The sequence below is a fragment of the Fukomys damarensis genome, unplaced genomic scaffold, assembly GCF_012274545.1.
Source record: "Fukomys damarensis isolate Sample0158 unplaced genomic scaffold, DMR_v1.0_HiC HiC_scaffold_14, whole genome shotgun sequence".
Taxonomy (NCBI): Eukaryota; Metazoa; Chordata; class Mammalia; order Rodentia; family Bathyergidae; genus Fukomys; species Fukomys damarensis.
Window position 1 is genome coordinate 209,304 of NW_022900926.1, and position 26,093 is coordinate 235,396.

Genomic DNA, 26,093 nt, shown 5'->3' on the forward strand with positions numbered 1-26,093 from the left:
TGTAACCACCCAGGCCCCTGAGCACAGTCTTATGTCCATAGCAATGTTTGATGCATCTTGAAATCACTGTAGCCACCTCGAAACCCAACATATGGCCTCATATTCCATTATAGAGAAACTGATTCCTCCTTCTGTGTTTCATATCACCTCTCAATAGCTCACCCTCCGGCAAGTACTTTAAAGAAATGGCCACCCCTCTAGAGCTTGAGTAGCTGCTCAGATCCTCCCTTCTACCCCTGGGAAACAGCCTAGTCCTCTCCTATGTAGATCCCACTCTCTAACTTTGAGCTACCTTCTACCTTGAGGCCATCCATCCCACAGATAAAGACCTAAGCTCCTTAACAAGGATCCGGATCACCTCCACATACATACAGGCAGAATCCTCTGTAGAAACGCCAAGGGACCATGTCCCTGGAAACTTCTTCCTGTTGCCCTTTTGCTGCTGCAGCTTCTCCTGCTCACCTAGAACAACTTTTTGTACTCTGAGTAGCTAGCTCCTACTCTTCTCTCGGGGGTTCTCCTAAACTTCACACCCATTATTTAGCCTTCTCCTAAACCTTCCTTTCCTCCCCCATGGGGGTTAAGTGTCCTGTGACATGACAGACACCTCATGCTGAAAAATGGCGTGATTCTTCCCCCTTGCTCTTAAGGTCGGGAATGATTGATTCATTGCTTGTGCCGCTCACTGGGCAGTGGAACGGGTTGGTAAAGGTACTTTAGAGAAGAGGAGCCACGCCATGAGGTTTGAGAAGCGGAGTGGGAAAGCGAGGGTGACACATCATGAGTTAACTTTGAATGCAAGGAGTGTCTCGGAGGAAGGAGGACTGAGGTGGAGACTGATGGCGGTGGTAAGCATGAAGGGAGTTTCAGAGTGGAGGCTCTCTTTCCGTCCTGAGCAGGTGGCTGGGCAGAGTGAATATTCAATCAAAATTTGGTGAAGGTGGTTACAGAGAAGAAATATATGAGATGCATTTGCTGGGAGACAAATGCATGGCTTGGGACAAAGTCCCTGCAACACTGCACTCTGTAGTGTGCCCACTCCCAAAGGCTTGCTCATATACTTGAACTTCTCTTCTGAAGCAAAGTTTTAGACATTTTCGCAGCAATTTCTTTGCCTAAGTGTGCACGTGCTTGTGCCTGAAAGTCTTTGCTTCTCCTCCAGGCTGCACCCTTGCCACCAGGGCCAGCACGGGTCATCAAGATGCTGCTATTGGTGGGGTTTAAGGAAGTGTGGCTCACAGTGAGGATGTCGGCACTGTGTGAAGAGTAGCTGTAAACCAGCTGGAGAAAAGCTGACTTTGTATTAGTCTCTTGTTTGCAAAGAATGACATAGCACTTGGGGAAGAAGGTGCAACACAGGATCCCATAGTTGGATATTAAGATAACAATGATCTCCACAGCAGGCAGATACTTGCCAAATGTGGTAGTATAGACGGGGATGAAAGTGACCCATGCTATGAAGTAAATGAGCATGCCAAAGGTTATGAATTTGGCTTCATTGTAATTCTCGGGTAACTTCCTGCCTTTGAAGGCAAATACGAAGCAGATGAAGGCCAGTATGGCAATGTAGCCCAGCATGGTGCCAAATGCCAGTGCAGACCCCTCATGGCATTCCAGGATGATGACCCTGGGCAAGGACACGTTCTCCCCCACCACAGGTGCTGCGAAGGTGAGCCAGAGCGTGCAAATGAGGACCTGGACTCCTGTGCACGTGATGATGATGGGGATTGGTCTATAGAGGCATTTCAGGGAGTTCTGCAACTTGGGGTCAAAGCTGAAAGCCAGCAGAATTTTCAGGGACTTCATCAAAATGCAGGAGACACACAGAGTAAAGCTCACACCAAATAGCATCTGCCTGGTTTTACATGTAAAGTCATGCGGTTCTCCGATGAAGAAGCCAGTGCTGATGAAGTTGAGGAAATGGCAGAGAAGGATCACATAGCAGAGCAGTAATCCCCCGGAAGATTTTACAACGGGTGTGTTCAGGTTTCGTGTAAATATTATTCCAATGGCCAGGACAAAGGCGATTCCCAGAAGGGAGAAGGCCACTAGTAGGACAGCCAAGGCATCGCCCCAGTTGAGGAACTCTATCTCCTTCTCCAAGCACCTGGTGCTCCTCTCAGGGGCCCAGTGAGTTTCATTGCTGCACAGGAGGCAGTGATCCATGTCTAAAGGACAGAGAAGACTCAGCAAACTTGCAAACAATTAAACCAGGCAATTTCCCACAATACCACAAATAAAACTTCCAGGGCACTGGTCCCAACCATAAAACACGTACAGGTAATTATCACAGCAGTTTCTTATTGAAATATTCACAGAACTCAGAGAAAGAAAAAGTGAAACAGCAAAGATGAGTGAAGAGGATAAGGGGGGAAAAAAGGAGAAAGACAAAAAGCCAGCTGGTCTCTGAGCCTTTAGGACGTTTACATTTCAGGATAGACACTAGCAGCTTATACGCTTGCTGTTACAGATGGCAGTTCAGGCATTCTGATAGGAATGAGTGATGTGGAATCAAATATAGCCTCAATTCCTGTCTTTTCTCTATCACCCATGAGTCCTATAAACTTGAACAAGGGCATTGCACTTTCTGATCCCATTTCCAACCCTCCTAACCCCAAGGGGTGCCACATTCAGAATACTGCACAGAGTAGACCCCTGGTGTGTGGGAGCTGCTATTATGAATAAGGCTGAAGTTCTTTGCAAAGCAGAGGCAATATGGCTAGATTGCCCCAAAAGCTTAAAGTCTCTTTCAGAAAGTGAGATAACACAAGATAATCATATCAGGACAGCTGATGAAGAATTAAAATTAATTTTTTCCTAAGAAGTTAGCATACTTGAGCCTTTCACATTGTCAGTGACAAAACAGAGCAGTGTTTATGCAAGTCCCACCTGCAAGGCAGAGTGGGATCTCTGGGACTAGGGTTGCCTTTGCTCTCTATTCCCATCACAGATGATAGATCCTGACACTTCGAAAGGCCTCTCTCAGGATATCATCTGATTATATGTAGCAAAAGTCAAAAAGTTCATTCAACTTTTTTAAATGTTCACATTCTCTTCTGTGTGAACCTCAAAGAAAGGTTGTATTTTTGTCCATAAACTTGATGACCCTTCCAACATCCTCTTTCAATACCCATTTCCCTACAAGTATCCTTCTCTGTCTTCTTTTTACCCCCAGCTGCTACTATCTGCCCTTTCTCTCCCTCTGTAGACATTTATGGTCTTGTCACATGGATGCCCACATGTGAGAGATGTGGGGGACAGAGGCTGAGCTTCTAGGTTGCACCCACTCCTGGCTTTTCCTCCACAGTGTCCTCATTGTCTACATTTGCACTGGCAAATGGAGCCCAGATTGGGCCTAGAAAGACTTTAATATCTTTTTATGGGAAATTACTGTGTTTATTTCTCCACTTGGAGGATAGCTGCTCGGTACTGTATTGCTGAAAAATTGCTCCCCAGTTATCTAATTGTTTGGGCAGCATGGTTCCTCTTGGGTTAGAATAAGTGGTATCTTAAAGGTGCTGACAGAACACAAACACTGGCATGTTCCATTGCCCTACTTCTCCCCTTGAAGCCAGTAAGAAGAAAGAATATACATTTGTGAGCGTGTATATACCTTCTGGCTCTGAGCTTCTGAGTTTTCACAGAAGATGAACAGGAATGTGGCAGTGAATGAAGAAACACGAAGCGTTCAAGTGGGTTTTGCTCCAAAGAATGTGCCAATAGTTCTTCGTAGGGCTTCTAAAGTTGCTGACCTCAGCCCTGTACTTTAATTTGTGTATTTTGCTCTGATCTTGCCAAACTGATAAAGATAAGGTGGGCAAACAGTTGGTGAGTAGCACCTCATCTCCACTAACGCCGGGTCCTCTTGTCTTACAGACGTTCCTTTCTTCTCAGACGCAACCTTTGCCTCTTGGTAAGGACATTAAGCTCTCTGGGACAGGCACACCTGCTTCTCAACAGGAGTCTCTGGGTTTCTACTATGTCGGTTTAGCTGTTTCAGCATTTGCTTATTTGTACTTCTTGAGCCACAATTACAAAGGATGGGCATACCGACAAAAGTTAGCGGAAAACTCACTGTTTTAGGACTTTTTGATGAGGAAGTATGTGTGAAGAAATTGCCTTTTCACTGGAAGTGAAACTCCTCTTATATCTGTATTATTTATGGATCATATACCAAATCATATATAGGAAATTAAGATAAAGTGAAATTTCTTAGGAATTTTACCTAGCAGAACATAGGAAGATTTTAAAATTCTTTTTAGATGAAAAAGTAAATCAAAATAGGATGCATGAAAACAAAAATAGGCCCAAGGAACTGTTTTATGTACCCATTCACGCTTCGTGTCCGTTATTACCTGTCTGATTACTGAAGTGATTTTCGGGGCAGCTCACACAGTCATAACAGCAAGTGTGTTGGCTTTTCGTTGTCTTCTTCATTTGTCCTGGGCTGCATTCCTTGGAGCATTTAGATAGAATTTGCTGCGTTGAAAGTGAAAAGAAATCTCAAAAATATTTTTTAAAGTATTCTAATTATTTTTAATTTAAAGATGTATTTAATAAATAATATTTTGATCATTTTAATACTACTAAAGTACTTTTGACCTCCTGAGATATAAGCAAGTTTAAAATATATAAAATGCTTCAGATGGAGAAACTGTTGTAGAAAGTATGTAGTTTTTGTCACATCAATAGCATCTGTAAGAAATCATGGCCATTGTTTCCATCAGACTGTTCTGTGAAGAAAGAGAAATGTATAGTAGTAAAAGAAATAAGGAGTTGGAAATTTCCAATACTATGCTGAATAAAGAGTTTTGTCAAATAAGAAAATAGTGAATTATAAACATATTCTTCAGAAGAAATTTCTTATCATATGCTCTAAGAAGCCTATCTAGCCTCACTCTAAAACAAAAAAATTGATAAATTTATAATCCAATCACTCTGGGAGGCTGAAGCAGGAGGATTGCTAGATCTAGACCAGCCTGAACTACTTAATGAGACCCTGTCTCCAAATTGAAAAAAAAAAAAAGGATTAGAACTGTGACTCAAATATTCAGTATTTTAGGTTGTCTTTTTAAATCACACTAATAGCTTTTTAGCTTTGCTTCTGATCCAGCTAATAATTCTTTCAGGAGGATTAGGCTGTGTCATTATGTTCCATTCACAGTCCCTCGGTCATGGTGCATCCTGTGAATTAATCTGTGTTATGACTTCACTTTTACCCTGAGGAAGTCAAAACAGTGGTCAGCAAAGCTTTCTCAGGATTCCCTGAACAGCTGCTACCGAGTCTGAAACACGAAATGTTATGTCAACCACTGTTTTCTCTGGAAGGTGAAGACCTGGTAGGAACAGAGAAACAGTCAAGAGAAACAGTTGCTGCCCTGTAGCCATGAGCACTGACTTTCTTTTTTCAACTCAATCACTACTGATCTGGGTTTTAGCAGGAAGTGGATCTACCTCGAGGATTACCCAGGCAAACTTCTAATCTGAGGTATTTACTCTCCTCATGCCCAGAAGACACAAAAGGATTTAACTATCAGATGCAGCCAGGCGTCAAGAGAGACAAAAAGTGCAATCTTCCTTCCCTCCCCTGGCGCTTTCTCTCCCTGAACCTCAAGAGACAGTGGGGATGCCCTGAGGTCTCCCGTGTGAGCGACACAGATATCGGGGATTGAGGGCTATCTGATGTTTTAGGCCAGGAGTTTGGAGGAAATCAGGAGTGTGGATGCCCTGACTAACCTACCAGTTAGCAAGTAGACCTTGAAAGCTGACCATACGATCTCAGATAGTATTCATTTTTATTATATTCTTGAAATATCTGTGGCTGTCTCCATGAGAAAGGAAGACTTGCCCCCCTTCATGTCTGCCCTGTCCAGTTAGTCATAAAAGCCTCAGCCCTGCATCCTGTCACTGCTCTCTCAAAGTGTGTCATTGATAAAGTCTAGAGATTAAATTTGGTAACGATTGAAAATAGTGCTTCTTGAAAAAATAAGAAGAATCCTCTCTGTATTCAGTGAGTCAGAATATTTAAAAGGCCCAGTGTGAGCTGCAGTGTTCAGCAGGGAGCTGGGTTTGTAATGTGGTTTTAGGAAAAATAATAGTGGGAATGAAGAAGATGATGATAAGTTGAGAACACAGAAGGATGGCCGTATTTCTGTCTTCTTCTAGGAAAAAAGTATCTTGCTTCACTGAAACTTCTGACAAGGAACACACCTTTAATTAAAATGGTTTGCAGTACTACTGGAACCATTCCTTCATCTACCAAATGTGCTCAGTGCCTGATATATGCCAGGCACTGTTCTAATTGTTCCAGCCATGGCAGGGAATAAAACAGAAATCATCCTCCCGTAGACCTGCATTTCTAGCTGACAAGGTTGCCAATAAACAAAATAAAAACAAGTAAAATAAAGATGAGACATGACTACAAGAATGAGAACCCAACACCCTCACACATGGACAAGTGCCCTACCCCTGACTGACACACCCAATCAATCACTGCAATTTTAAAGGATGTTCAGGAAAAGCCTCACTGAGAAGACGACATTTCAAGAAATACAGAGAGAGAGAGAGAGAGAGAGAGAGAGAGAGAGAGAGAGAAGTTAACTGCACAGACGTCAGAGAAAATTATTACAGACAAAAGAAATGGCAGTTGCAGGTGAGGGATGGGGAGATGAAGCCAGGAGGCTCTGACAGGCAGTTGGGATCTTTAAAGAAAGTATGGCTGCTGCTGTCATCTTTGGAAAAAGTTATCCCAATTTACTGTGTTGAGTTGGCATTGTACAGAAATTAACAGCCATATTGGTCTAGAAAGTTAATTTTTTTTCCATTTCTACAGGGGTAATGCACTGTATTAAATATGCAAGGTCATATCTACATGGGTTTGATTACAGAAACTAATAAAGTATTCTCTAAAAATGAAAAAAGAGAATAATATAAGACTACAAGAGCAAGAAGCAATTTAAATATGTTCAAGGACCATTTTCATCTTCAGAATTAAGGATTATTTTAATTTTACATCATTGCCTTTTCTTTTTTACTTTCCTTTTTAGTTTTATTTTAGGATTCCCTATTTTTAATGTTCATATAGAGATTTCTTTAACTGAAATACCGAATAGTTTCTCTGGTGTGAAAAACTATAATAGTACACAAGATCCTAATGAGATAATTAATAATGTGAAATAGGAAGTAAAGGGTTAAAGGTGTAGGGAAAGTGGGAAGGGTGGGGGAAAGGTAATAAGGGAGAGGAAAAAAATATGAGAAAATGAAAAAATGGAAATAAAGTGTTTGTAAATGGGGAAGCGAGGAGGGGGTGAAGGGGAAAAATGAGAATCAAGACCTATCATGTAAAGGTACAGGATCCCAATAATGAATGTAATTGTATTGTATACCTAGATTGTACCAATAAACTCAATAAAAATTCAACAAAAAAAAAAAAGAAAGAAAGTATGGCTGCATGTATGGGTGCTGGACAGAGCATGGGGTCCTTCAGGGTCACCCTGGCTGACTGAAGGGCCGAGATGAAGGTGGAGGGGGTGGGAATCCTACCACAATCACCCTGATAGCAGCTTGAATAGGTGTAAAAAGTGATTGGCTTCCAGATACATTTTTTGTTTTTGTTTTTGTTCAGTTGGTTTTAGGTTTATTTTTATTTTTTATTTTTTTCAGTACTGGGGATCAAACTCAGGACATTGTGCTTGTGAGGCTGGTGTGGCACTGCTGAGTTAAATCCCCAACCCTTGGTTTTTGTATTTTGAGACAGTGTCTCACTATGTACTTCAAGCTGGCTTTGAACTCACTATGTAGTCCAAGGCTGGCCTCTGACTCATGGCAATCCTCCTGCCTCAGGCTGCCAAGTACTGAGATTACAGATGTGCCACCACACCCAGACACATTTTGAAAGCCAAACTTTTGATGGATATGGAGTGTGACAGAGCGGGCAAGGAACCCAGCAGATTTAATTCTTCATAAAGAGCTAAGAGGGAGATCTGCCATTTACTGTGCAGGTGTAGCTTTGAAAGGGAACATCAGGAGCTCTGTTTTGGGGAAATTAAGATTTACTGTTGGATGTTAAACACTTCCAGCATTCAATGGCACAAGATAAACATTTCAACTGCAGAAGTTACAAGAGGGGATAGCAAGGAATGGGAACAAAGCAAGACCAAAATCCAGCAAGGAAAACATTAAGTCCTACAGTTCCTCTTTCTGGAGCCCCAGCAATCTGTGGCAAGCTATAAAGGCTGAAGGGACTGGTGGCCCTGCCTCTATGGCACTTCTGGTGGTTGTGGCTCCCATCGCGTCTTTCCTTAGATGGCTTTGCTCACTCCTTGTAGCTTTCCTCACAATCCATGTTCTTGGTTTCTCCAGACGTCTGGGGTCTGCACTGCACCTTTGGCTTCACACTCATAGCTTTACACACGGCCCTCTCAGCGGCATGCTGCCTCGCCTCCCAAGCCTTCTTCTGAATTCCAGGTGGAAGCCTTCCTGACTCCACAACTCTGGCATTTTGCATGCACCACATGGATGATGCCAAGGTCTGCTGCCAGCTGGAGCAGTCGCCAGGCTTCCTTCTCTCTTGGATACAAACCGAATCTCAAGATACAACCTTTCTAAGCCACTGCCATTCTGGATCATGGTGCTCTGGGGCTTTCTTCTTAAAGCAAAGTCTTTCATTTTTGCGATTTTAAGGCTGCAAAGGGTGGAGTTTTGTTGCTTCTTGTGATGCCCTCAGGCCATTTTTTTCTATTCTCCTATTAATTTTTTAGCAACAAAGATTTCCTTTGCTCTATGTTTGTAGTCTACAACCTTACTAGAGCTTTCTTTCTGGTCAAACTCAAAATGTTGTAAATCATTCTGCTGGGCTCTTTGCTCTTGATTCTCAATGTAAATCTGGCAAAAAGCCCCCAACAGTAGCCATATCACTGCTTTACTGTTAGACTGCCTTGCAATTTCTTCTGCAAGATAGTCTGCTACCCTTAATCTCAGTCTCAAGAAGTCTTTGCACATTAGCAAATCACAGACAAATTTTCTGCCAAGCCATAGCACACATTGTTTGGAGTCCAACAGCCAATGCAATCCTTCTTCCCAGCAGAAACCTCCTGAGCCTGGCCTTTAGCAGCAGAATTTCTATCAGCATTCTGGATTTCTGAGCTCTGACCAGAATCTTCCACCAAGTATAGCCTCAGACATTCCAGCTCTACTTTTTCAGGCAGCATCTCCAAATCTTTGCTGACTTCTCCTTCTCATAAGCCAGCTCCAAAGGCTCTTGTACCACATGATCAGGTACAGTCACTGCCATGACCTACTTCTCTGTCACCAAATTCTGTCTTAGTCACTTTCTCATTGCTGAGACAAAATAACCATCACCCAAAGTTAAAGGAGGAAAGGTTGATTTAGCTCACAGTTTGTAGAGGATTCAGTCATAGCTGGCTCCAAGGCAGGGTGGCTTGGCAGAGGGGAATCACAGAGGAAAAACGGTTCATGACAGGCAGAAGATAACAAAGCAACAAGGGATGACCACGGCCTTTTCAATCCCTTATGTCTTATCCAGGCTATTTAGGGTGGGCAGCACTCCCACTTTTAATGCTACTACACTTGATCCTAACATTGCACCATGAGTCAATTCCACTCTAGGTCCAGCCACCTCTGAAAAAGCCCCACCTATGACTGCACGAGGCTTTGTGGGAAAAGGTAAACACAAGCTATAACAGAGGATCAAAGAGGATCTGGAAGGTTCAAGAACTTTTGCAGGTGAGGAACCAATTGGTTCAAATGCTACAGTGTAGCTGACAACAAAATTACCTTAAGTTTCCTGAATTCCTTTTCGGTTTCTTCACTTGTGAGGACGAAGACATCATCCTGTAGGTCATACTCTGCCATCTTGGTGACAGTCATCTGGCCATTGGCCTCCTTCCACAGCACAACATCATATCCAGTATTCAAGTCTCCATGGGCATCGAAATGAAAAGAATTTCTTCCATCACTGAAAGTTACATTTTTCAGCACACCAAGTAACTGTACAAAATGAAAATGAAAAAGAAAGCACTGAACATAAACTTTCTAAGTTTATCCATCATCCCAGTCACAACATTGCCTTATCAGAAATATCACTTAAAATGCGAAAAAAGAAGATGTTGTGTCACTGATTGGGGGAACTCTTAACTATCCAGCAGCAATTTGAGAGTGAGTTCTAGCCTCATTTGCCAAAGTTTTGCCAAGTTTGTTTGCATAAGTGGGAGCTACTCCATCCTAGGAAATTAAAATCCAAGCACCTGCATGAATCCATGTTGCAGAATTTCAGAATGGTGTCTTGACTACGTCTTTTACTCTGTGGAGTTTTCTGCGGTGTAGAAGAAAACACACCAAACTAAGCCAAACTATATGAGTGACTATGAGACAGACATGCATTTTGGTAGTCTCTTCCACTTCTAAAATGCTATAAGAAGTGGTAGCCAGTAACACTTCTTAAGTGCCACATACTTAAGAGGTAGTGTAAAGAACATGAGCTCTACCCAGATGAGAGGTGAGATATATGAGTACTTAGAGTGCCATGGCTTATACTGTCAGTTACTATTGGCCTTACTCCATTAAATCAGTCTCATGTAATCCCTAACATCTACACTAATGTACAAATACCATGGCTGCATATACACATCTTATAACATTTTCAACCTCAACGTCTCCAAAACAGAATGCTTAATATTTCTTCTCCTCATTTTTCTCCATGTTTCCATGTCAACAAATGACACCAGTTGCCCACACTGGGAATCATTTGTAACATTTATCTGCTCTCTGTAATCTTTTCTATCCAATCTACCCCTAAATGTTCTTTGCCCATCCTCTTAAATATATTGGTGTATGTCTCTCCATCCTTCCTGTCACACCTGTAGAACAAAACATTCTTATCCTATGTCTGGATTGCCACATTAGTCTTCCTCCTTCCAGTCTTGTATTCCTCTAATTAATTCACTGCAGCTAAAATGCAATTTCATCAATGGAAAACAAATCACATCATTATCTTGCCTAAAAATACCTTTAATTGGATCCTTTTTGCTCTCTAATGTCCAAATGTTAAACCTCATGTTTACAAGCTTCCTATTTAGATGGTGGTTCCTGTATCAGCTATAAGAGCATTGTATGGGAAATTGTTGGAAATGCAGATTTTCAGGTCCCATTATACAACTAGAAAATTAGCACATGCCTATGATTCCCAGTTAATCCAAATGCACATCAAAGTTTCAGATGTCTTAACTGGCAAGTCACTATCGACATGTCCTTCACAAACTCCTCCAATCCCTTTTGCTTACAGTTTCCATGCGAGACTTCAGTTCCATGGCACCATTTTCTCACCATTTGCTGAATGTTTCTGTCCTCTTACCCTTCTATGCCATAAGCATGGCATATTCACCACAGACATCACGTTTTTTAGGGTTCTCTGAATTGCCAATATTGGAGAAGCTGGCTCAGTTATGTCCTCTTCTGCCACTTTGTGTTCATATGAAATGTGGTCATGCACCAGCCCACTTCATAATCAACTTCAGAATCACTTGCTTGCACACCACGCTAGTCAGATGAGTCCTTCAGCATTCACCACAATGCCTGGAGCACTGAGACACCCGGCAAATTTGCTAAATAACCAAGATTGTTCAACGTTGTCCCATAAATATCATTTCTATCTTATATATCATCAGAAAGAGAAAGAAAAAAAGACCTGAATCACTAGTCACAACAAGAAAGTGGTATGCTCACACACATCTGATGAACATTTAAAAATTTGTTGAAATAAGTGTGATGGTGCTGTCCTCAAACACTACTCACAACACCACCAAATAGACAGCCAATGTGTATTTTATACCCACACACCGTGAAAACTAAACCCTTTAAAATTATTTGAATGTTAACTCACTCAGTGTCATTTAGATATTAGTAAATTTTTCCAGGGGCCTAAATGGAATGCATCCACAATAGGGATCCTGAATGTTGCTGATCTTCTAAATTTGGAGGCTATGACAATTTCTCCATGAGAATAGTTGTTTGCAGTATTTATCCTGCTGTATCTGGCCCTGCTCAGAGAGATTTATTTCCATCATGATCAAAGGAGCACATCACACGTCTTCCTTTCCAGTCTGTTTGTTTGCTTCTAGATTAACGGGTTATTGGGATCATAACGAATGACCCCAGCCTTCAGTGTTTAAACAAAACATTTTAGAGAAAAACTTTCTCAGATCCTTTCCTCAAAATGTATAAGACATATTCTTGACTGAAAGCACTTTCCTGGCTCTCTAGCAGATAAATAACTCTGCTATTTGTATTCATTTTCCTTGTGGGACTCTGTGTCCTCTTTTTTCTGTCTGTCTCTGGAACTGGTCTCTATTTCTATTTCTCAATCTCTCACTACTAGAATTGTTTGTAGGGATTTTATTATGGTAGCCTACTTAAAAAAGTTTTTCTGCAATATACCAGGCCAAAACTATTGAAAATATTATAGTAAACTTGCATTAGAGAGGAAAATGGCAAATCAAATAACTTACAGTTTTCACCAACCCCTTCTTAAAGTTTTATACTATTAACAAAATGTTTACATTTTCTTATGCTTTCAAGCATACACTCAAAAAGCATCACACATATATATAAATTATTTAAGAATTTAAAGAAGATTCTAATCATTCATTTTATATCTTCATTATACTTTAGGCTTTTCAATTACAATAGTGAAAAATAGTTTTAAGAGTAAACACTATAAACCGCACAGATATATACAATAATTGTGTGTCGATTAAAAATGAATAGTTTGAAATACATGATTCACTCAAATGTGAGCCAGGTATCTCAGATCTGGAGCTTATGTTTATGTGTGATTAAAGCAAAAATACAAGGGTGGAGGTGGCTCAGTGGGTAGAGCGCAAGTTTAGCATTTGCAAGGCTCATAACAGTGCCAATCCCCAAAACCAATGAAAAAAAAGAACAAGAAAGAATGACAAGAGTGGAAATTAATTGTTCTGGACATCCATTTATATGATAAGAGTTTTGTCTTATTCTGTTATTTTCTTTTCTATTATAAACCTAAAATATATATATTTTTATAATATGATTCTGCCTTAAGATATGCAAGTGTGACTTTGAAATATACATTACTGAGAAATTTCTTTCTAATGAGTAAAATGTATTATTAAAAGAAGCAATTTATTTTTAAATGCCTTTTTCATGATCATTAAAAATACTGACCAACATATGAGAATGTGAAATGTATATGTAACAATTCCTCAAGATAAATGAAATTATTATGTATCACAAACATACATATAAAAAACTAGAAATAAAAAATACACAAAGAGAATCACATTTAACTGTAAATTTCTCCATATAATCAAAGAGAAGACAGAGAATCAGTTTTTCTGCAGAGTTGGTAGTTCATTTAAACTTGCAAAATCATAACCAGACTAACAACATTCCTTTGACAATGTCTAGAGTTCCAGACAGAACACCTTAAGCACCAGAGTCTAACTGGAGGTGCCAGGATTACAAACTGCTAGTGATACAGTGAAAAACAAAGGTTCTAGCATCAGAATATTCAAACTAGGTCTTATTTGTGGTACTTCCTAGCTTTAGGTTTCTCACCCATAATACATGTTAAGCACTCCTAATTCAAAAGTCTGAAATCCAAAATGCTTCAAAATCCGGAATTTAGTGAGGGCCCATATGATATCACAGTGAAAAATTCCATACCTAACTTCGTAGTCATAGCACAGGTGTACTGAATACATTGTATAAAATTACCTTTGCCCAATATGCAAGGCATATATAAACATAAATGAATTTTGCATTTAGACTTGGATCCCATTCCAGTGATATCTTATCACATATATACAAATATTCCAAATCTGAAAAATTGAAAATATGAAACACTTTCTAGTCCCAAATGTTTCAGAAAAGGAATACTCTACTATATTTAGCAACAACAAAATGTCTAGTTCTTGTGATAAAAATCTTAAAAGATAATTTGTATGAGGGATTGAAAAATTGATATATTTAAATAAGAGAATTAATAACAGAATCTTCTTGGGAAATAAAAGTACAAAACTTTGGTCAGTCAGAGTAGGTGAGGGTAAAAGATAACTGTTGTCTTTAAGAGAAAAGGACAGTGATGAAAACACAGGTTACTTGAACACCAACCATTTCTCCTCATAAAAGGAACAGATTAAAAGCAGTAAATATAAATCTTTGCAAAACAAAGCGAGGAAGTGACTGGGGGAAATGATGGTGCTTTCTTGACTATGTGAGCCAGTTAGTACCTCCCATGGTTGAAAGGCGTTGGGGTTCTGACAGTCTCGAGCTTGGCACAGGTCCCGGATAGCATAAGCAAGAGCAAACACTGCAAGCTGAACACTGTGAATGAGTCCTGGTTCTGCATAATGCCAGAGGAAGTCATTTCTCATGAGCAAGTTCCTTGCTACAGCCTGGTGAATCTTGTATGTCAACATCTCATGGGAATGGTTGGAAATACATTGACTCAAATCACTGTCTTTGACTTGTTCACAGGCAGAAGAAAGCATGGCGTATTCATGAAGGATCTTGTTGTTGTCGTTGGGATACATATGCAGAGTTTGAAGAAAGGAATGGAAAGAGGACATATTCCCTCTTCTAAAGGCAAATCCCACAACTTTGCCAATCTTTTTAACATTGGGAATAGTGATAATCTTGGTAGCAGTTGACCAGTTATCACTAGCAATCCACATCTTATTTATATTCCTTTCAATGGCTTTATTGAAGAGATTGAAGACATGGAATTTCCTCAGAAATACCACAATGACCTTAACCTGGGCTTCTGCAATGATTTTTTCAAGTGTCTGATTGATCCTGACTTCAATGGTCTTATCAGAGAGGAAGGCTGGGAGAACCTCCTTGAAAGCTATGCACACTTTGTTTGCTGCAGCCTGAACTGCAAATGTGTCAAGAGCCAGTCGTCCATAGTCATCATCTGTGGTTATGACACCGATCCAGTTCCATCCTGATTTCTGAATTAGTTGGGCCATTGCTTTAGTTTGATGGAAGTCACTGGGCACAGTCCGTAAAAATGAAGGAAAACGAATTTTGTCACTTAGGATTTCTGCAGTTGATTCATAACTCACCTAGAAGTGAACAGAATCTTTTAGTTATGGTGTTGGTAAGGTCCAGGTGATTTTTTTTATAATAGGTTGTCCTCCCTTTGATTCCAGAGCTTTTTCATAGATTTTGTGGCTCTATCTTTCCCTTTCCATGAGTTCCCACTGTACAAATAACTAAATAATACACTAAATCATATACCAAAACATGGTTCAGGATCAGTGCTCTCTAATCTTTCCATATTGTGTATAATACAGAGCCTGTCTTATATTTCCATTTGTGCAACTATACACATCTATATCTAGCTTAAACCTCAGGCCAGGGCCAATAGTAGATATTTTAAAATTTAGAGGTAAATATAGGCAAAATGTAGCCATTCAAGTAAACATAATGCATTTGGGATTAAGTTCATGAACAATCTTGTTTAATCCACAACTTTAGGTAAATGCATCTAGTCCAGGGGTTAACAAACATTTCTGTAAAGGACCAGAAGTAAAATATTTTAAGCTTTGTTGTTCATATATAGGCTGTACATTCTTTATTGTACCTTTCTTGTTAAAACTTTTTAAAATTTTCAAAAGCTTTCTTAGCTTGAAAGCTCTTATTTTTCTCCTTTTTGCTCAAATTGATCTAGCTATAATGACCTTTGTGATATTCTTCCCTCTCCGAGCTTGGGGATTTCTTTACCAGATACTCTCTGTGCCTCCACCAGATCACCTTGGTATTGTTTCTATCCACGGTGGAGGACAGATATCACTTCCTTGAGAGGTCTTCTTTGGCCCCTTAACCTGGTTACCTTTCATTTTCTCATTTCCCACCTGACTGATGCTAGGGAAACAGGAAGTTGAGGTCTTTACAATGTGTCTTACTCAAACTGATAGAACCTAGATCTGAACTATGTAACTGCAGCTCCCTAACTAGTTTCTCCTTGTTTCTCTGATCATTGCACAATAACAGACATGATCAAACCAATGTATGGACATGGAAGGGAACCCACCTGTGGCATGAGCTGTAAATTCAGTGTCCGGGAGACAGCCATGGTTATTTCTGAGTAGCCAGCACCTATGACAGCCTTGACTCTTGGTATGTAGGTGGAATAGTCACACTGAAACTCCAGAGAGTCTCTGGAGGAGCTGAGTGTAGAAAGCAACCTCAGTGTTGCTGCCATTGCTGCTGTGACTTCTGTACAAGTGTCATAAATTTCATACCCCAATTTGATTCCAGATAATAATGTGGAATTATTGACCATCTCAATGCTGTGTATCATGGCAAGAGTTTGAAGAAAGACTGATATTTCAAAGCTGTTGAGAAATAAGTGTTTTTAAATGTAAAACGCAATTTCTATAGATATGGTGATATTTTATTTATATTTCTGCCTTATAACAGACAATTTTGGATAAATAAAATCTACCTCTTGAAGGATCTAAACTGTCTTTGAAAATGATTTTTAATGCTAACTTTTAAAAATGGTTCTTAAATGGAGGCAACATTGTAGAATTTAATTCTTCTTTAATCTGCACCAGTTTTAATTATTCAGTTTGGTATTTTGCAATATAAGATATGTCTGATTTGGGTTCTTTTGGGAATTTATTGTTAATATTTTATTATCATTATCTTATACTCAAACCCCATTTTCAGTTTTCTGATTTTAATTTATTGTGGTTGGAAACTAGATAAGTAAGACACTCGAGAATTTCACTTAAACAGTACCTGAGTAAAAGTCCAATAGGCTTCTCCTAGCAGGTGTACTAGTTTAATATGGAGACAGCACTTTTTACATTTAGAGGACACTCCCAAAATATTTCTCAAAATATGATTATCCCAAATCCCTGTGTTGCTTCATATTGATTTTCTATTATTACATCAATTATTATATACACAAGATTATAAATAGTACCTAATACATAACACAAGTTCAACACATGCTTTTCTACATGAAGAAAGAGGCATATATTATTGGTAAGGGTTTTGAGGGCCTGAAGTTTCCTAGTAGTTCAGTAAGTTATGATACATTACCTAAAAATTACTATTTGTTGTTGCGGACTGTCTAAACATGAGGTTTAAAAAATCAGCATTATATATATTTTTTAAAAAATAGGATACAATGCAACATTTTAAAAAAATCAACAGCTTTTCTATAGGCCAATAGTGAACTAGTTAAGGAAGTTGGCAAAACAATTCTGTCACAATAGTTTCAAAAATTAAAAAGAAATCTGAGTCAACTTAACCAAGGAAATAGATCCCTACAATAATTACAGAACTCTGAGACAGAAATTGAGAAGACACTAGAAATAAGAGACACTAGAAGATAGAAAAATCTCCCATGCTCACAGACTGACTGATTGATATTGTTAAAATGACCATATTACCAAAAGTGATCTGCATATTCAATACAATCCACATCAAAATTCTAATGACATTCTCCATAGAACTAGAAAAAAAAATCCCTAAAATTCATATGGAAACAAAAAGCCTCAGAATAGCCAAACTATTCTAAGCAGAAAGAGCAAGGCTGCAAGCACCACAGTGCCTGATTTCAAATTATATACGAAGCAATAGCAACAAAAGCAGGATGGTACTGGCCTAAAAGTGGACACTGGCCATTGGAATAGAGGATACAGAAACAAACCACACAACTATAGGTATTGGATGCTTGACAGGAGCCAAAAACGTATGTTGCAGTATTATTTAGCCATAGAAGAGAATGAACTGTGCCATTTGCAAGCAAATGGATGGAAATAAAGAACATCATGCTAAGGGAAATGAGCCAGATGCAGAAAGACAAGTATCTTTCTGTGTTCTCCCTAATACTGTATACAGAATCTAAAAAGACACATGGAAGTAGAAGGAGACTGTTATTAAATAAGAAGAAAAGAATAAGGAACAGGGTACAGGGAAGTAAAAGGGGAGATAATTAGGTTGATATGATACAAATATTGTATATGCATGTATGAAAACCCTACATGGAAACTCAATATTTTAAAAACTCATAGGCAATAATAAAATATATTAAAAATAAACAAAGAAAAGAGAAATGGTTAACTTACAGATTCACTAGTATTTAAATTGTGCAATGTTTTCAGAATCCCTCATTTGTAAGCTGTTAGAGTTAAAATAATTTTGTTTAATATATTTACCAGGAGGTCCCCAATGCCAAGAACAGGGTCCAGGTAATGTAGGCACTTAATAAGTAATGGTTTAATACTGAATCAAAACTATTTCTCTTGATGACTGACAATAAGGAAAAGGATTTTCAATTCACTGATTTTTCTTTTTTCTCAGGAGAAATTTGTTTAGGGGTCAAATGACTGTTTTCCGCCAGTTGTTGGCCTACAGTTATAGTCCTCAAACCTGCAACCACTAACTACCAATGTAGTGCTCTGAAAATCCCCATTCTGTGTGAAAATCCACAAATCTGTGTGATTCCCTGGCGTTCCTCTAATCAAAGATTCCAAATAACAATAGCTCCAAGTGCCTAGCATCCCAGGAGACCAGCAAGGGACCATAGTGTGTCACAGAGCACCTTTTACCTGAAAGCATTCTTAGAAGACTTGGTAAATTATTTTAGATGAAGGAAAATAAAAAAGGCAGGAGAAGAGAGGAGATTAAATTTATGTCAGGATCAAATCAGCTTTAGAATTAGAAGGAAGCCTGGGAACCACATTTTTCAGAGTAACTGAAGCTAAGGCTGCCTGTGTCCTCAGAGGTCTGGAGCAGCCACAGGGCTCAAGTGATTTGCCTGTGTTTGCACTGGAACTGAAATTAGAGTTAAACATCCCCCTCCTCTTAAGGAAAATGCACCTGAAACTCACTCCCACAGCATCACTTGTCCACATTACACTGTGCCAACCTCTCCTCTGTGATTAAGCTTCACAACAGTGTCCACATCAGGAGGGAAGATTTAAGTAGAGAAGGGTCATAATTTTATTGCCAAAGCATTAGATTATTTCAAGAGTGAGATGAATATGGCATTGACAAGACTTTGAGAAAAATGTAAATGTAACATATTTTAAATAAAGTATTAAATAATAGCTTTATGTTTAAAACAGTACATGTTGTGGGTGACAGAAATGCAAACATACTGTACTATGTTTTTGTTTTTTGGTACCAGAGTTAGAACTTGGGCCCTTGTGCTTGCAAGACAGGTGGTGGAACCACTGAGCCAAATCCCCAGCCCATGTACTGTACTATGTTTGTGTGAAGTAAAGAGCAGGCTACAGTGTCTTCTCAACTGAGTTCAGGAATTACTTTTTAAAGGCACAGTCCAAAAATTTCATTAATGAGAAACATCCATTCGCTCTTCACTTGAAGGTTGTTTGATTACATGTAGGGGCTGATAAATGCAAGACTAACAACATGCAAGTGAATAAATATACATGCATATATATATATACACACACACACACACACACACACACACACACATATATATGAGTTCAAATTTTTTTAAAACAATGTAGATATCAATAACACAAATGTCTTAGCTTCATGGTATAATCTTGATATATAAATGTGTTTTGGGGGCTTTACTCACCCAATGCACTTCTGGATTTGTGGTCTTCTGGGGTGGTCTTCTGAGAACATCATTTTTTCGTGAATGGGGAACAAACCTCCAATCATGACATGTCCTGGAGAAGTGACAGCCACAAAGTCATCAGGGGTCTGGCAAGGCTGGGAAGCAGGAAGAATAATCAGAGAGCAGGTAAGTAGTGTAAAAACTGCCATGCTTCTGTCTCATTTGTTCAGTTCATGAGTGCTTAGGATCATTATATTCACAGGATGCCTTCAACAAGGTTTCTATTTTACCTGTAAACACCTTGTAAGTTATAGGGCAGTGGCAAGGGCTGGAGACACTCAGTTTTCAGATAGTTGATGACAGTGAAAACAGTTGTTTCACCAGTAAGAACATGCCAGGCTCTCTCTGACACTCTCCATGCCGGAGTCTGATATACAGTAGTCATACAGGGTAACAGCTGACAGCATTATAAGCACAAGTCTCTCTGAAATTGTAGTGTTTTGCACCTATGACATGTTAAGGGATTTGATCATGTTGGAATTTCTTTTAAGATAAGACAGACTCCTCAGGAGGAAGCAGTTGGAAAAATTTTTCGCTGTAACAGTGGAAAGGTCTACATTTCTAAATGTATCATATTTAATACAAAATTTTGTATTTAGCACAAAAATTATTCAGTGTAGTTTATTGGCTTTTATTTTTCCTCAAAAGCTCTATTGAACAAAACAAAATTTAGTTATCTTTATGTTTAAATCCCTTCTAGTTTACATGTGTTAGAGAAAATAGCTTTTGTGGTGATGGCAAAACTAAAAACAAGATGAAATTTGGCTGATACAGTTTTTTGGTATGAACAAGAAAAATTGTAATTTTCACCATTACTAGTATTATTTTATTTGATTTTTAAAATTTGGGACTGATTTCAGGATACAAGTTCTTTAATGCTAAGGAATCTGAACAGACAAGATTTGATGGGTATCTTTAGAATTTAACAGAGAACAGACAACCCCCAGTAATTTAGGGACCCTTTAAAAACATCTTAAGTTTTTTTTGTTGTTGTTGTTTTTTTTTTTTTATTGAGTTTATTGGTACATTTAGGGATACAGTACAGTTACATTCATTCATTGTTGGGATCATGTACCTTTACATGGCAAGTCTTGATTCTCATTTTTTTCCCCTTACCTCTGCCCTCCCTTCACCCCCTCCTCCCCTCCCCATCTACAAACACTTTATTTTCATCTTTCCATTCTCTCACATTTTTTTCTTTTCCCTTTTTGTTCTTCCCCTACGTATCACACCTTCCCTACACCTTTAGCTCCTTTCCTCCCATTTCTAAATGTCAGTAATCTTATTAGAATCTTATGCATTGTTGCAGAATATTCACACCAGGGAAACTATTTGGTATTTACACATGTGGGACTTATTTATTTCACTTAGGAGTATATCTTCAATATGTATCCATTTTCCTATGAATGAATCTATTCTCTCGCTCTTTATGGCTGAGTAATATTCCATTTTATAGAAAAACCACATCTTCTTTATCCAGTTTCCAACGGATGGGCAAATAGGTTGTTTCCAAGATTTAGCTATTACAAACTGTGCCGCTATAAACATGGGTGCACATACTTCTCTGTGATATGATTCTTTTAGTTCTCTTGGAAAGATACCCAACAGAGGGATGGCTGGGTCAAATGGAACCTCCAGTCCAAGCTCTTTGAGGTATCTCCATATTGATTTCCATAGTGGTTGCACTAGTCTGCACTCCCACCAACAATGGAGGAGGGTTCCTTTCTCCCCACAACCCCGCCAACATTTGTTATTGTGTGATTTCTTGATAGCAGCCATTCTTTGTGGGGTGAGGTGGAATCTCAGTGTTGTTTTCATCTGCATCTCTCGAATGACCAGTGATGTGGAACATTTTTTCATATATTTTCTTGCTGCTTTCACTTCTTTGTATGAGAAATGTCTGTTCATTTCGGATGCCCATTTTTGGATCGGGTCTTTATATTTGGGGGGACTGATTGTTTTGAGTTCTTTATATATCCTTGATAATAGTCCTTTGTCTGAGGTACAGCTGGTAAAAATTTTTTCCCACATTGTAGATTGTCTCTTAGTTCTGCTAATGGTTTCTTTTGAAGTACAGAAGCTTTTTAGTAAGATGAGATCCCAGTTGTTGATTCTTTCTGCTAGTTCCCGTGCTACTGAGGATTTGTTCATAAAGTCTTTTCCTATACCAATGTCTTCCAGAGTTCTGCCTAACTTACTTTCCAGCAAGTTTAATGTTTCTGTTTTAATATTTAGATCTTTAATCCATTTGGATTTTAATTTAGTGCATGGCGAAAGATAAGGGTCTAATTTTAATCTGTGACAGGTTGATATCCAGTTTTTCCAACACCATTTATTAAAGAGGCTATCTTTCCTCCACTGAGGATGGTGAGCTCCTTTGTCGAAGATGAGGTAGCTGAGTACATCTGCATTTGTTTTTGTGTCTTCCAGTCTGTTCCATTGATCCTCAGGCCTATTTCTTTGCCAGTACCATGCTGATTTTATCACAGTGGCTTTGTAGTATAGTTTCAAATTGGGAATTGTTACACCTGGTGCCATGTGACTGTTGCCTATAATGGCTTTTGCTATTCTAGGTCTCTTGTGGTTCCAAATGAATTTTTGGATTCTTTTTTCTAGTTCTGTGAAATATAGTGTTGGAATTTCAATTGGCATTGCATTGAATGTATATAGCAGTTTCGGTAGTATGGCCATTTTCACTATGTTGATTCTTCCTACCCAGGAGCAGGGGATATCTTTCCATTTTTTTATATCCTCTTCGATTTCTTTTTTCAGAGTGCTGTAGTTTTCAGTGTAGAGATCTTTTGTTTCTTTTGTTAGATTGATTCCTAGATACTTCATTTTTTTGGATGCTATTGTAAAAGGAATTTTTTCCCTTATTTCTCTTTCTGTCTGTCTGTTATTTGTGTATAGAAAGGCTATTGATTTTTGGGTATTCACCTTGTATCCAGATACTTTACTGAATCTGTCAATTAAGTCTAGAAGTTTTTTGGTGGAGTTTTTTGGATCTTCAATGTAGAGTATCATATCATCAGCAAATAATGATAGTTTAACTTCTTCCTTTCCTATCTTTATTGCTTTAATTTCTTTCTCTTGTCTAATTGCTGTGGCTAATGTTTCCAGAACTATATTGAAGAGAAGTGGCGATAGTGGGCATCCTTGTCTTGTTCCTGATTTTAACATGAAGGTTTTCAGTTTTTGGCCATTCAATATGATGTTGGCTGATGGTTTTTCATAAATAGCCTTTATTAAATTGAGGTATAGACCATCTATTCCAATTTTTTGCAGGGTTTTTATCATGAATGGGTGTTGAATTTTATCAAATGCTTTTTCTGCATCTATTGAGAGGATCATATGGTTTTTGTCCTTGACTTTGTTAATATAATGTATTACATTCACTGACTTTCGTATGTTGAACCACCCTTGCATCTCTGGAATAAATCCGACTTGGTCATGATGGATGATCTTCTTAATAATCCTCTGTATTCTGTTTGCTAGTATCTTATTAAGGATTTTTGCATCTATATTCATTAAGGAGATTGGTCTGTAGTTCTCCTTTTTGGTTGTATCTTTCTCTGGTTTGGGAATCAGAGTGATACTTGCTTCCAGGAATGAATTTGGAAGTATAGCTTCTCTTTCAATTTCATTGAAAAGTTTGAAGAGTAATGGTAGTAGTTCTTCTCTAAATGTCTTGTAAAATTCAGCAGTGAATCCATCAGGGCCTGGGCTTTTCTTTGTTGGTAAGTTTTTAATTACATTTTCAATTTCACTGATTGTGATTGGGGTGTTTAAAATGTTTTTATCTTCTTCGTTCAACTTTGGTAATTCATAAGTATCTAGAAATCTGTCCATTTCTTCTGTGTTTTCCATTTTATTAGAGTACAGGTTCTCAAAGTAGGTGTTCATGATCCTCTGGATTTCTTTCGGATCTGTTGTGACTTCGCCTTTTTCATTCCTAATTGCATGGATCTGAGCCTTTTCTTTCCTTTTTTTGATAAGATTAGCTAAGGGTTTGTCAATTTTATTTATTCTTTCAAAAAACCAGCTCTTTGTTTCATTTATTTTTTGTATCGTTTTCTTAATTTCAATTGCATTGATTTCTGCTCGGATCTTTATAATTTCCTCTCTTGTTCGAGCTTTGGGTTTTTCTTGCTCTTGAAAAACATCTTAAGTTTTAAAATATGTTTCTCAAAATCAATCTTTTAAAAATGTTAGATATAAAAGGAATATTTGATATAAAAATTCATGTGAAACAATACCAAATTCTATTTATACATTTAGTTTGATGTGTAGCAGATATATCTAAAAGAATTTCAAAAAATAAAATACTACAGTGGCTACTGCAGTACTTTTTTAAAAAATTCATTAATTTTATTGGTACAATTTAGGTTTACAATACAGTTACATTCACCAATGGGAGCTTGTACCTTTACATAATCCATCTTGATTCTTATTTTTTCCCCATTTTCCTGCCCTCCCTTCAACCCCCACTCCTCCTTATTTATAAAGACTTTTTTCCATTTTTTCCTTTTCTCATATTTATTCCTTTCTCTTCTTTCCTTTCCTTATCCCTCCCACTTCCCTTTCCCCTTTTCACCTTTGCTTACTATTTTGCATTATCAATTATATGTTTTGATCCTTATTTACACTTTCAGTTTTTCACACCAGAGAAACTGTTTGGTATTTACATGCGTGCCCTATTTATTTTACTTAATAGTATGGCCTCAATGTTCATACATTTAGCTGCAAATGTCTCTAGTTTTTCATTCTTTATGGCTCAGTAGTATTCCATTTTATATTTAAAAAACCCACATTTTCTTTATCCAGTCTCCAGTTGATGAGTAATTGGGCTATTTCCAAGTTTTAGCCATTACAAACTGTGCTATGAACATGGGTGTGTATATATTGCTGTGGTATAATTCTTTTAATTCTTTTGGGAAGATACCCAGCAGAGGAATAGCTGGGTCAAATGGGACCTGAAATCCTAGTTGTCTGAGGTATCTCCATATTGATTTCCACAGTGGTTGCACCAGTCTGCACTCCCACCAGCAGTGGAGAAGGGTTCCTTTCTCCCCACAACTCCACCAACATTTGCTATTGGTCGATTTCTTGATAGCAGTTATTCTTTCTGGGGTGAGGTGGAATCTCAGCGTTTTCATTTGCATCTTTCAAGTGATCAGTGATGTTGAACATTTTTTCATATGTTAATTTACTCTGTTTCTTTAAGAAATGTCTGTTCATTTCAGATGCCCATTTTTGTTTTTTGTTTTTCCCTTATTGTGTTTATTGGTACATTTTAGGTATACAGCACAGTTACAATCATCATTGGGATCTTGTGCCTTTACATGACAGGTCTTGGTTCTCATTTTTTCCCCTTGTCCATGCCCTCCATTCACTCCCTCCTCACCTCCCCATTTACAAACATTTTATTTCCATTTTTTCATTTTCTTCTATTTTTTTCCTTTCCCTTATTACCTTTCTCCTACCCTTCCCATTTTGCCTATATTTTTAGCCCTTTTCTTCCTAGCCCATTTTGGACTGAGTCTTTATATTTGGGGGGATCTGATTTTTTCAAGTTCTTTCTACATTCTAGATGGTAGACTTTTGTCTGAGGAATAGCTGCTAAAATTTTTCCCCCATTGTGGGTTGTCTCTTCATGCTGTTGGTGGTTTCTTTTGCTATGCAGATTTATTTTTATTATTATTCTCTACACTAGCTTTTGAGTCCACAGACTGAGCTCAACCAGTGGAGGAATAAACTTATAGTATCTCCTAGCATCAGGTGCTTTATCTTATCATATTTCCAATAGCAGATTTTCTAATGGGATGCAAACCAGCTAACTTCAGTTGTCCAGAAAGTTTAAGAAACACAAATGATTTTTGAAGTATTTTCAAATGCTTGACTATTTCATTTTACTATCCTTAATCTTATTGTTTGTGTGTGTATGTGTGTGTGTTTGCAGCTGGATGGATTGATTTATATTTCTATGAATTTAGTTATTCTACTCACATAACCTCAAAGGTCTCAAATTGTACTTCAAACATGATTTTAGTAAAACTATACTAAAACACAAAATCAGACAATTTCCTGGTAAAAGTGCATAATAGGTATTAGACAACTCAAAGCTTGTAGGTTGGCCATTTATTTGAAAAGCCAGTGATAGGAGTTATACCAATGATTTCTCTTAAATTGCAATTTAAACAGTATTCAGGGTTTTTGTAATCAGTGAAAACATAAAGATAAGGCAAATTTTCTCATTTTAAAGAATATAATCTAAATTTCGGGATTTATTTATATTGAGGAGCCTCTGAAGGCAAGGAAACAAAAGCTGTGGGAAGCCCCCTGCCCTGTAAATGGCAATGTCTCGAAAGGGCTCAGACTTTGAAAGCTGGCAGATCTGAGCCTCTGCTCACCTCCTGAGCTA

At 38.2% G+C, this 26,093-nt stretch overlaps 1 protein-coding gene across 1 annotated transcript; it reads right to left on the reverse strand.

Moving 5' to 3' along the window:
- Positions 1–627: 627 nt before the first annotated feature.
- Positions 628–19,856, reverse strand: Gprc6a (G protein-coupled receptor class C group 6 member A). Its single transcript, XM_010644973.1, has 6 exons — positions 19,631–19,856; positions 16,094–16,397; positions 14,286–15,122; positions 9,796–10,008; positions 4,356–4,479; positions 628–2,168 (listed from the first exon to the last, which is right to left on the reverse strand). The coding sequence occupies exons 1-6, from the start codon at positions 19,819–19,821 to the stop codon at positions 1,054–1,056; spliced, it is 2,784 nt and encodes a 927-aa protein (XP_010643275.1). The 5' UTR covers positions 19,822–19,856; the 3' UTR covers positions 628–1,053.
- Between the last annotated feature and the right edge of the window lie 6,237 nt (positions 19,857–26,093).